The sequence below is a fragment of the Nicotiana tabacum genome, chromosome 18 (assembly GCF_000715075.1).
Source record: "Nicotiana tabacum cultivar K326 chromosome 18, ASM71507v2, whole genome shotgun sequence".
In the NCBI taxonomy this organism is placed as follows: Eukaryota; Viridiplantae; Streptophyta; class Magnoliopsida; order Solanales; family Solanaceae; genus Nicotiana; species Nicotiana tabacum.
Window position 1 is genome coordinate 138,451,543 of NC_134097.1, and position 12,356 is coordinate 138,463,898.

The 12,356-nt window shown below is 36.0% G+C and overlaps 1 protein-coding gene across 1 annotated transcript; it reads left to right on the forward strand.

Moving 5' to 3' along the window:
* The first annotated feature begins 11,621 nt into the window (after nucleotides 1-11,621).
* Nucleotides 11,622-12,083, forward strand: LOC107776333 (putative mitochondrial protein AtMg00820). Its single transcript, XM_016596218.1, has one exon. It carries the CDS (start codon nucleotides 11,622-11,624, stop codon nucleotides 12,081-12,083), a length of 462 nt encoding a protein of 153 aa, XP_016451704.1.
* The last annotated feature ends 273 nt before the right edge of the window (nucleotides 12,084-12,356 follow it).

Sequence of the window (12,356 nt, forward strand, 5' to 3'; positions counted from 1 at the left end):
TTTACAAAAAGTAGTAGGTAATGGTTGTCATATAAGTCAGTAATGCAGAAGAGAAATAGCATCTAGTAGCATACAAAAGATCCAATGCAAAAGATCCAATGCAAAAGATCTTAGAAGAGTTTAGCAAAAAGGCCAGAATCATATGAAAACAAGAATGTTCAAACTCAGTTCAGAGACTCGGAATTGGTCTGAAAGAGTTGAGGATTTTTGAAATAAAACCCTAGTTCAAGAAAATCACATAGCTAGACTTGGAGGAACCCCCAAATTCTAGGGCTTCCACCATTAATCGAGTGCAAAGATGAGAGTGCAAGTAACTAAATTGAAACAGGTTCAGAGGTCTCAAAAAGAACTAAAACTTCTAACATATTTTTTTCAGCAACAGAAACTCATGAGAAACATGATATAAAAGTAACATGCACAACACAGTAAAAGAGCTCAAAGAAAACAGAGTAGAAGAAACTAATTCGAAACATAATGGGAAAATTGATACAAACAGTAGGAGAAGCATATTAAGAAGCTTTTTAGAAGAAGCTTAACCAGAACTCAGTAGGTGGAACTTAATAATAACACATAAGAACATAATAATGGAAAATACAGTAGGAGAAGCACACGAGAGCACAATATAGGAAAATGCAGTAGAAGAAGTATACAAGAACACCGTAGAAGAAGCATACAAGAACACGGTAGAAGAAAATACAAGAACACAGTAGAGGCAAATACACACAAAAAGAAAAAGAAAGTTAGAGAAACATTTAAATACTTTCAGAAAAAATCCTAGGCCGGAAAAGAGATGATTTTGAAAGTAATTTTGATAGAAAAGTCAGGAAAATCGTTTTAAAAACTTAAGGAAAGCATGGATCTGGAACAGATCTAAGGAGATGAGAAAAACCTCGAAGGGTTAGGGTTTTAGAAGAACCCCAGTACTGAGAAGACTTGAAAAAGTTACTGATCTAAGCCAGAGAAGTCAAAACTAGGCTCGAAGCAGGCATGGCTCGCCGGAGCAGGCCGGGGATGGCCATAGATCATGAATCAAACGAAACTTGGACCAAGCTTCTTCATGGTCAGGCCTTAAATCTTCAGAAATCAAGTGTGTGGGAGTCATGGGAGGCCGGTGTAGGACTATGATGGCCTTGGAAGCCATGGATTCCGGTGGCTTTAGGGTGGAAGTGGTGGGAGGCGGCTAGGGTTTGAGAGGTTTCGTGAGAGTTTGAGAGAATGGGGAGGGTTCAGAGGCGGTTTGGTAGGTGGAAAATGATTTAGGTTTAGGGGGTTTGGGTAATTAAAAATGGTAAGGAAGAAATGTGGCCGTTGATCATTTCGATCAACGGCCTGGATTAAAAGGGGGTCAGGCGGGTCATTTAAATGGGCTCTGGGTTGGGTAATTTTAGGAATTGGGCTGGATGATTTGAAATTGAAATTGGGTTGGATTAGGGGTGTAAATTAGGCTGAAATTAAAATAAAATCTGGCTAGATTTTAAATCAACACTTTTCCCATTTATTTTATAAAATATAGCAAATAAAAGTCTGAAAATAAATTGCAAGTACTAAAATGATTTATAACATATAGTTATCAATTTAAAAATACTCGACTTAATTTTTATAAATATAAATGCAATCAAATCGTAAATGAGGCTAAAATTGCAATTACATGCAGTTCAGCTTTAAAAAAATGCTAAATAAATTTGTAAAAATATGCAAAAATTATTTGGGCTGTAGTTTAGCATAAATATGAGAATTTAATAAGTGATCACCAAAAATAATAATTTTGGGCACTTATTGGATTTTTCTTGATAAAATAAGGCAATAAAATTGATTTTAAAAGCCTTTAAAATTAAGAAAAAATAATAAAAATATTTGTAAATACTTATATATACATACATATGTTATTTTAAAAGTATTTCGCATATAGAAATATACAGAGAAAAATTGGGCATCAACAGTCAACCCTCTCTTGGTGTTCCTTCATTTGGTCACGGACCTTATTCTCATTTTTCATCTCCTCCATTTTCTTTAAAACAGCTACAAGCGTATCATTACCTGCATCATTAGCGACATGAGTGTTACCTGTACGGGGGGCATCTTGCTCATAAGCATTTATCGTGACATCTGCATGTGCAATATTCCTGTTATCCCTTTGGGCGGGCTTTTCAAGTATGGTGTTCAGAGTACTTGTTAGCCATTCTTCCAACAATCTTCTTACTGTCGGTGGTGCCTCTCCTGTTGCAGATGGCAAAGGCTTCCTTCTCGTGCGAAGCAGTTACGCTTTCATACGGGGGAGGTGAAGCGTCTCCCCTGGGTGTGGTGTTCGGTGTCTCGTTTTCGTTATCTTCCCTGCTGTCTTCGTTGATGGTATTCAGGAGTTTAGTTGTGACGCCTACTATTGCTTTTTGCCTTGCATCTCATTTCCATGCCATTGTTAGTTTGTACAAAGCTAGGAAGAGGTGATTATCCATTTCAAGAGTCTAGATGAGACTAAAATCTTAGCTAAAGAAATCCCTACAGACGGCGCCAAATTGCTTGACCAAAAGATATCGGAACTTTTTTTATTAAATCAATTAATGAAGATGAAGAGGTAAATCTCAGCCAAGCATAATAAAATCTAGATTAAAAGATGCAAGAGATGAACAAGGTGAATAATGCTTCTTAATATGTTGAAACCAAACGATTAAGCGTAAATATATTAACTTCGAATGTAGAAAAATATTGCAATGGATGCTATTGACCAAGATAAAAAATGATGTGTGGATTCCAGAACTGTGATAAGCAAAAGTTGTCATTTTTGTATTCACTTTTCGATCCCCCTTTTACAAAGTCTTCTCCCTCTATTTATAAGGGACAATTCCCTCCTGAACCCTAAAAAGTATAACATAAAGAATATTCAAAAAACATATTTCTATTGTCTCCTGTTGCGCCTACACTACTGCAAATGTTGTGCGTTTACTAACCGCTGTCAGTCGTCACCCTCTACAGCAACCAAAGGACGCTGCGTCGTATGAACCTCGTCTCTTACCGTACTCGTCAATGGTTGTGGTCGTCCAAATTTGAACCTATACAATAGTGCCACATATTGTATTAATTTCATTTAACACGTATCATTATTTGCTTTCATCGTCTAAGTTCTTTACAATGTTGATTTCAATTATATTACAAACACTATAATATATTTAAAGTTCGTCCATCACAATATTTCCAAATTTTGAATTATATTACAAACACTAAGACGTGTAAATAGGGGGACTCTACGACCATCATGAGGATTACATTTTTTGTTCATTTCGTTTTTCTTTTTCTTCCTTTACTTCGACCAACATTGCCTAACAATGAAACCAAAGACAAAAAGTAGTTGGCAATAGTGACAAGCTCTTTTCTTTTGTTGTACTACTATTACAAATAAAGGCAGTTTGAATTGTGTCATCATAGTTCTATTGAAAAACAGGGGGAGGAACACATTATGCTTATTTGTCGCCTTACTTGTTCCTAGTTTGAAACTTGAAGCATTATACAGTATTAATGTAACAAGACAGCTCACTAGTGATATTGTCCGCTTTATATTTATTACGCTTTAGGTTTATTCGCACTGATTTCAAACACTTTATTAGAGTTTAAGGCATGTCTACTTATATGCTGAAGAAATTCAAAAATAATCAGATTTACAAGTGGTCATTCAAAAATAGCCACAGTTTCAAAAGTAATCGAAATTTAGCCACTTTTCATGTAAAGATAAATCTGAATGAAAACACTATTCAAAATCCGAAAAAATACTCCAGCATAATATACTGGAGTTCCAATATATTATACTGGAACTCCAGTCTAATATACTGGAGTCCAATATAATATACCGGTCCAGCATAATATACCGGAGACAACAAAGTATACCGGTCCAGCATAATATGATGGAAGTTCATACACAGGTGCACCAAACTCCAGTATATTGTGCTGGATCGGTCTCTATTGCAGCAAAATAATGGCTATTTTCAATGACTTGACAAACGCAGGCTATTTTTGAATGACCAATCCGAAACCTGGCTAGCCCGTACTATTTTAACCTCATATATCCAACATCTCTCCCGTATTTTGTCGATGTGAGATTCGCCTGGGGTATCACAATTTAGGGGGTAAGAGAGCACCCACAAAGTTACATAATTTGGTTGGAGAGATTAAGTGGATTATTCCGATAAAAAATCTAGGATTAAATCTATCTTTTATTTAGATGAGGATATTAGTTAAAACTGGAAAAAAAGAATTTATACTACAATTATAGAATTATCTACTCCATGTAGAAGGTAATTTTGATTATAATTCCAGGATAATTTAGAGAATTTTTTTATTAGGTCAATCTTGATTGTAATTCCACGATAATCGATCCCACATAGGAGACTTTTGATCGCTTCTCTTCACCAGTAACCTTCTTAGTTAGAGTTCGTTGCATCGAGCTTGTCTAGTACGGTTTATATTTCCTTTGTGGTTTGAGAACTACTGTATAATAAGTTTCCCAGTGCATACCCAAAAGGTAGCGGTTGAAGATTTCCCTGAAAATTTTCCAAAAATAAAAAATAAAAATTTCTCTCATAAAAAATCTTGGTTCTAATGCCTTTTCGCTGACGTAGATAGGAATTTTGTACCCGACCCATTAATTGTAGATGGCTTCGCTTCCTAATTTTTTGACCCACTCAAATAGATACCCAATAAATTCAAGGACAAGATCAGGTCTGAAATGATGACAATAGCTGAATTTTTCGAGTCCAACTACTGTAAACCACTCAATTTAGCTATGACAACGTCACTTCCATTTTTTTCTTTTTGCAACTCATTCCTCGTCATTTATTATTGCTTCTTCCTATTTATTTGGGATATATAGCAAGTACAAATTTATTTAATTGTGTTACTATACATCACCAATAAGGGAGTTCTTGATCCATTAATAAGTCACCAGACTTGGGTAAAACAGCAAATATTTTCCAATGATCTTTGGGAAGAGTAAATATGTTTTTCCAATGATCTTTGTGTCATTTTCGTTCGGTTTACAACTATTTTCTTTTCTAGTTAATTTAAAATATTAATCAAAATCTATTTCATCCGCAAATAAACATTTAGGAGATATACGGGTGGAGTATTGGTTTAGGATAAAAAATATTGGATCGATAATAACGAGTCATCTTTCAATACTATTTTTTCTAGAATGTTTAGTAAACAATATCTTGTTTAATTTCATTCTAATAACTGTTAAATAAAGTGAGGGTAGAATAGTCTTTGTATGGAAAGGCTGTTATAAATTAGTTAAAACTGTTAATGGTTATTAGAAGAATTAATTAAGTTAGGATTAAGAGTTAGTTAGATGAGACTTAAGGAATTGTTATATATATACATAACATCACATTGTAAAGAATATATTTTTAAAGAAAATAATAATACTCTCTACTACTTCTCTCTCTATCATCTGACTCTCTACTACTTCTTCTTCTTCATATCTATTCCTCTGCTTCTTCTAATTGTTCTTCCGCTTCTCTTACTACATTGATTGATAATTGAAGCAAGTGTTTCATCTCTGTTTAGCTAACAATTATATGGTATCAGAGCTATACGATACATAATCGTAGCTCCATCACAATCCAAAATTCAAGTCAGAAACATTTCTTGTTTGTTCCAAAAAAATCTGCGTTTGATCTGTCCAAATCTTGAGCAAGATAAAGAAAAATGGCAGTAAATGGCGAAACTATGGTTCAAATAGGAAATCATCTTCAAAATGAATATGCAACACAACCTGGGTTGAATCAAGGGAATCAAGTCATTGGAATTGACTACAATAATCCCTTATTCTTGTCTCCTGCAAATGTGAGTGGGATTCAGATCATTTCATTCCAATTAACTAGAATAGAGAACTATTTTATTTGGTTCTGATCAATGAGAGTTGCATTGCTAGGTCGAAACAAGTTGGGGCTAGTAGATGGCACATGCAGCAAGGAAAAATTCCTAGAAATGATGTGGAATCATTGGGAAAAAGTGAATGCAATTGTTCTTTCTTGGATTATGAATTCAGTTGAAAAAGGCCTACTTGGTGGAATCACGTGTGCGTCTAGTGCACAAGTGGTATAGGAAGATCTGGCTGAAAGATTCAACAAGGTTGATGGCTCAAGAACCTTTAATCTTCACAAAGAAATTGCTACACTATCACAAGGAACAACATCTGTATCAGTATACTTCTCAAATTAAAAGATCTATGGGAAGAGTTTGAAGCACTAATGGCAGCTCCAGGTTGTGATTGTCCAAAATCAAGAGAATTTGTAGCTTATTTGCAGAAATTGAAACTATATCAATTCTTGATGGGACTAAACGACTCTTATTCACAAGCAACAAGTCAGATTCTGATGAGATGCCCTACTCCCATTGTTAATCAGATATATGCCTTAATTGTTAGTGATGAAGGACAAAAATCTGTAGCTACAACTTCAGGAATTCTAGGTGCTAATCCTACAGTTCAGATGGGAAGTTATGAAGCAACAATGTATTCTAAAGCTGGAGGATCTCAGAATTTTAATCAAAGGTTTAGAAGGAATGCTTATCACTTCTATAAGGTTTGCAAGATGAAGGGACATAGCAAAGAAAATTGCTATAAGGTAGTTGGTTATCCAAACGATTTCAAAAACAAAAGGAAAGGGAATGGTGACTCAAATACAAGTGTAGTCTATAATGCCAATATCCTAACAGAAAGGTGCAATACTGGGCATAATTTAGGTAATCGAGAGAGTCAAAAAGAATCCACATCCAACTATGGAAAAAATGAAAGTACTGAAGTTAGTACAAACAACATGAATGATGACAATCCTGTGAGTCAGATGGCAAATTATGCATTTACTAAAAATCAGTATGAACAAATTCTTCAACTATTGAACAAGACTACATCTAATGATTCTGCATTTTCAGCAAATGCAGCAAGTATGGAAGCAGCCTTACTTGTCACTAATTGCATTAAACAATGGATTATAAATACAGGTGCTACAAACCATATGCTTTCAGACATAAATTTTCTAAAGAAAAATACAATTACAGAAACAGAAAAACTCAAAGAAAATCCTGCTACCCAGTGGAGATGTTACAGTAGTTTCACATATAGGGTCCAGCTCAATTTTAGAAGATAGCTTAATAACAAATGTATTTTATGTTCCACAATTTAAATATTGTAATAACCCGGCCGGTTGTTTCATGAGTTACCGCTTTGTTTCCCCCATTTTTGCTTCTTATTTCCTTGTTCAACTGTATTTTATGTTATCGGGTTGGTTGGTTCGGGTTTGGTGAGATTTTGGTAAGGTTTAAAATACTTAGTCTCTTTTGAGTAAGCTTAAGTTGGAAAAATCAACTAGATATTGACTTATGTGATAAAGGGCTCGGATGTGAGTTCTGATGGTTCGGATAGCATCGGGGAGGTGATTTTGGACTTAGGAGCATGATCGGAATATGTTTTGGAGGTACGGAGTAGATTTAGGGTTGAATTGGCGAAATTAGAATTTTGGCGTTTTCCGGTTTGTAGGTGAAATTTTGATATAGAGGTCGGAATGGAATTCTGAGAGTTGCATTAGGTCCGTTGTATCATTTAGGATGTGTGTGCAAAATTTCAGGTCATTCAGATGTGATTTGATAGAATTTTTGATCGAAAGTGAAAGTTGGAAGAATTTGGAAGATTTTGAAATTTTTAGGCTTGAATCCGATGCAAATTTGGTGTTTTGATGTTGTTTTGAGAGTTCCGAAGGTTGGAACAAGTTTGAACGATGTAATGGGATAGGTTGTCATGTTTGGTTAAGGTCTCGAGGGCCTCAGGTGAGTTTCAGGTGGTTAAACGGATCATTTCAAGTTGAGAAAATTGCAGAAAATCTATTGTGAGTGTTGCAAACTTTTGGCCTTCGCGTTCGCGAGTGGACCCTCGCGTTCGCGAAGGGTTAGGATGGGAGGCAGTGAAGTTGGCCTTCACATTCGCGAAAGAGGTCACACGATCGCGAAGGGTTAAGCTCAATGGTCATCGCGTTTGCGAGGGGTTAGTCGCGTTCGCGTAGAGAAAAGGCAAGCAGCTGGGTCCAGGTCAGCTTAGTCTTCGCATTTCCAAGTGGGTGGCCGCGTTCGCGGTGAGTTGTGAAGTGAAAGGTTCGCATTTACGTGCAATTTGTCGCATTCGCGATGAAGGGAAATGGTCAACTTAAGTTTGTGCTTCGTGAATGCGAGGCTTTGACCGCGTTCGCGAAGAAGGATTTGAAATAGCTGGGTAGAATGATTTAAAAGGCCATATCCGCGATTTTTAGCCTAAGTTTCTCCATTTTTGAGAGATTTTGAAGCTTTTTGAAGAGGATTGAAGGGGGAATCAAGGGGAAACACTTGGAGGTATGATTTATGGACTTAATACTTAATCCTAATGTGATTTCTACCTAATTAATCATGGAATTTATAGAATTTAAACCTAAATATTAAAGAACTAGGGCTTGTAATTGGAGACCTACAATTAGGGATTTGAGGGGTCATTTGTGGTTGGATTTTGGTGCTTTTGATATGAATAAACTCGGGGAGTGATAAGGAGTCTATTGATATAATTTTTATCGAATTTCGAGACGTGGGACTGGGGTCGGGTTTGGCCAATTTCGGGATTTGTGTTGTAAATTGATTTCTTTCGAGTGAGCTTTGTTTCCTTAGCATATTTTGATGGTTTTGCACTGATTTTGGTTAGATTTGGAGCATCCGAAGGCCGATTCGAGAGGCAAAGACTGCACGGGCTAGAGTTTGGACCGGATAGAGGTGAGTAATGATTGTAAATGTTGTCCTGAGGGTATGAAACCCGGATTTCACATTGTTGTGCTATGTTGAGGTGACGAACACGCTAGATGACGAGCATGGGTCATGCGCCGTTGGGGACTGTGACTTAGTCCATCCCAAATGACTGTTTTACTGCGTATTTGATTGAAACTGTTTGTTATTATCATGTTTTGGGCTAAATGACATATTTGGGCCTCGTGCCAACTCTTTTGGACCCTTAAGGGATTGTTACTACTATTCCTCACTGTTTTGACTTTATACTTATACTCAGTCATGCTATATTCTACTATTTTTTATAACTCAACCATGTTTATACTGTTTTGACATCTTAAATGATATTTTGAGCTGAGCATCATATTTTACTGTGCCCAAGTGGCTTTTAGAGATTTCTGACTGAGTAGGGCCGAGGGCCTGTATTGTGAGGTTATTTTGGGATCAGGCTGTGCGCCGCAGTGGTATTGAGCTGATTCATGATTATGAGGCTGAGAGCCTGAGTTGTATGCCACAATGTGGCTTAATATAAGGCCGAGAGCCTATTGATTATGCCACGAGATGGCTTGATATTGCGCTTGGGCTGTAAGGGGGCCCTCCCGGAGTGTGTACACCCCTAGTGAGCGCGGGCACCCAATTTGAGATATGATATAGCCCGAGCGGCTGATGTTGTTCCATGTTATTGCCCGAGGGGCTGATATGCGTGATTGTGAGATAGCCCGAGGGGCTGATTCTGTTGGTACTTTGCCCGAATGGCTGATTTTATGTATTTATCCTTTTCCCACTGCTTTTCATTTACTCGTTTAACTGTAAAAGATGCTTTAAAGAAGCTTATACTGAACTAAGGTATTTTTATAAGATTTCACTATTTTATTGCTTTGTAAAGGTTTTACACTGCCTCTTTGTAGCATTTTGCTATATTTTACGTGTTTACTTATCGCTTAGCCTTCATTTATTTTTATTACTCACTGAGTTGGCGTACTCACATTACTCCCTACACCCTGTGTGCAGATTCAGGAGCTTCGGGCCCTGCTAGCGAGGGTTGATTGCTTCCAGCAGACCGTGCAGAGATCACTAGGTAGCTGCTCGGCATTCGCAGCCCAGTGCTTTTCCTTGCTATCTTTATCTTTTTTTGTACTAAATTGTAGTAGACTATTTAGTCTTTTCCATACTCTTAGACTTATGTTAGATGCTCATGACTGGTGACACCTCGATGTCGGGCTGTGTATATTTTTGCATTTGTTCTATTACTCTTATTTTGGGATTTATCGCATGTTAATAATTTAAATTGAACTATTATAACTTTTAAAAATGAATAGGGAGTTGTGTCAGCTGACCTTGTTTCACGATATGCACCATTACGACCGAGTCCGGATTTTGGGTCGTGACAAATATAATCTCTTATTAGTTTCAAAACTAACTAAGAAGTTACAGTGCTCAACTACTTTCTTTCCTAATTTCTGTGTGTTTTAGGAACTCTTCACTTGGAAGGTGAAGGGGATTGGCAAAGAGGATGGTGGACTTTATCTTCTATACATTGACTCAATAGAAAAAGAGAAATTGAAGGCATTAACTACAAGAAGTCATGATACAATTGAAGCTGGAAATATAGATATAGACTTGTGGCATAGAAGATTGGGGCATGTATCTACTCAAGTATTAAAAAAATTGGTTCAAGCAGATTTAGAAACCATCAAATATAGAATAAAAAAATGCACAGTGTGTCCTTGTGCCAAACAAACTAGGCTACCATTTCCTACAAGTAGTATTTAGAGTAAATTGTTTTGATCTAATACATATAGATTTGTGGGGACCATATAAAGTACCTACATGGGATGGAAATAGATACTTTCTGACTATTGTAGATGACTATTCAAGAATGACATGGATATTTCTACTGAAACAAAAATCTGATGTTTGTGTATTAATTCAGAATTTTCTTAAATATGCCAAAACTCAATTTGAAAAAATAGTAAAAACAATCAGAACTGATAATGGAACAGAGTTTGTAAACTCTGTGTGTGAATCTTTGTTCAAAGACCTAGAGGTTTTTTACCAAAGAACTTGTGTCTATACCCCTCACCAAAATGGAGTTGTTGAGAGGAAACATAGACATATATTAGAGGTCACAAGAGCTATGAGATTTCAAGCTCAAATCCCTATTAAATTCTGGGGATGTTGTGTGTTAGTAGCAGTATATCTAATAAACAGAATGCCAAGTTCAGTCATTAGGAATATGTCTCCTTTTGAAAAACTGTATAAAATGAAACCTGCCATTCATCATCTTAGGGTACTAGGGTGTGTATGTTTTGCTAAAACTATTCAAGAACAATACAAGTTAATGCCTAGGTCAGGACCATCAGTTCACATGGGTTATTCAGAAAATCAAAAAGGTTAATACTATTTGATTTAGCTAACCAAACTTTCTTTGTTGGTAGATATGTCATATTTAGAGAAGACGCATTCCCATTTGCAAGTAAAGCTAGTATTTTAAAACCTGTGTTTTTGGATAATACCACACAACTAGAAATTTTATACGATAATTGTGAATCTCTATTTGAAATGAGAACAATAGGTACTACAAACAATGGCTCTTCAAATGAAGTTGAAAGGGTACAATTTCACACTCATCATAATATGGAAGTTGAAAATAGTTCATATATGCCAACAAACCATAACTATTCAGAGGCTCATAGCTTTGGTAATCAAGGAGAATATAATAAATATCTGCAGAACATCAGTAACATTTTGAGACATCTCAAGCATCTACAGAAATTCAAAGACAAGTGCAACCTCAGCTTAGAAAATCATGCAGAGGAAAACAACCTATAGTATGGATGAAAGACTTTGTATCTCTAAATATCCATCAAGATGTTCCTTATGCCTTAGATAAGTACATCAGTTATGACAGAATATCTCCTAAGTATCAAGCATATGTTGCAGCAACCTCCTCAATCACTGAACCTACTAGTTACTCTCAAGTTGTTCAAGATCTTAAGTGGGTAGATGCTATGAATGAAGAAATAAAAGCACTGGAGAACAACCACACATCAGATATTATAACACTACCAGAAGGTAAGAGGCCTATTGGATGTAAGTTGATTTACAAAATCAAATATAAAGCTTCAGGTGATATTGAGAGGTTTAAAGCTAGGCTAGTAGCTAAAGGATATAGTCAAAATAAAGGAATTGATTATCAAGAAATATTTTCACCAGTAGTGAGAATGGTTACAGTAAGAATTGTGTCAAGCATTGTAGCTTCAAAGAAATGGTGTACACATCAAATGGATGTATACTGATAACAACTAGGTCGGGAATAGGAATTGAACAACTAGAATTAAAGAGATGAAAATAAAGGATATGGGAAAAATTCAAGGAAAGAATTCAAGAACTTCCAAGAACGTAAGTTCTATAGTCTTGACAAGATCAAAGTAACAATGTCTTGATTTATGGAAGAAATCAAACGTCTTCACTTAAAAAGCAAATCAAAACAATAGATTCGGATCTTGACAGCTTTACGAGTAACTTGAGACAACAATTAATAACTAGTATTAATCGCCTTCTAAGAATAC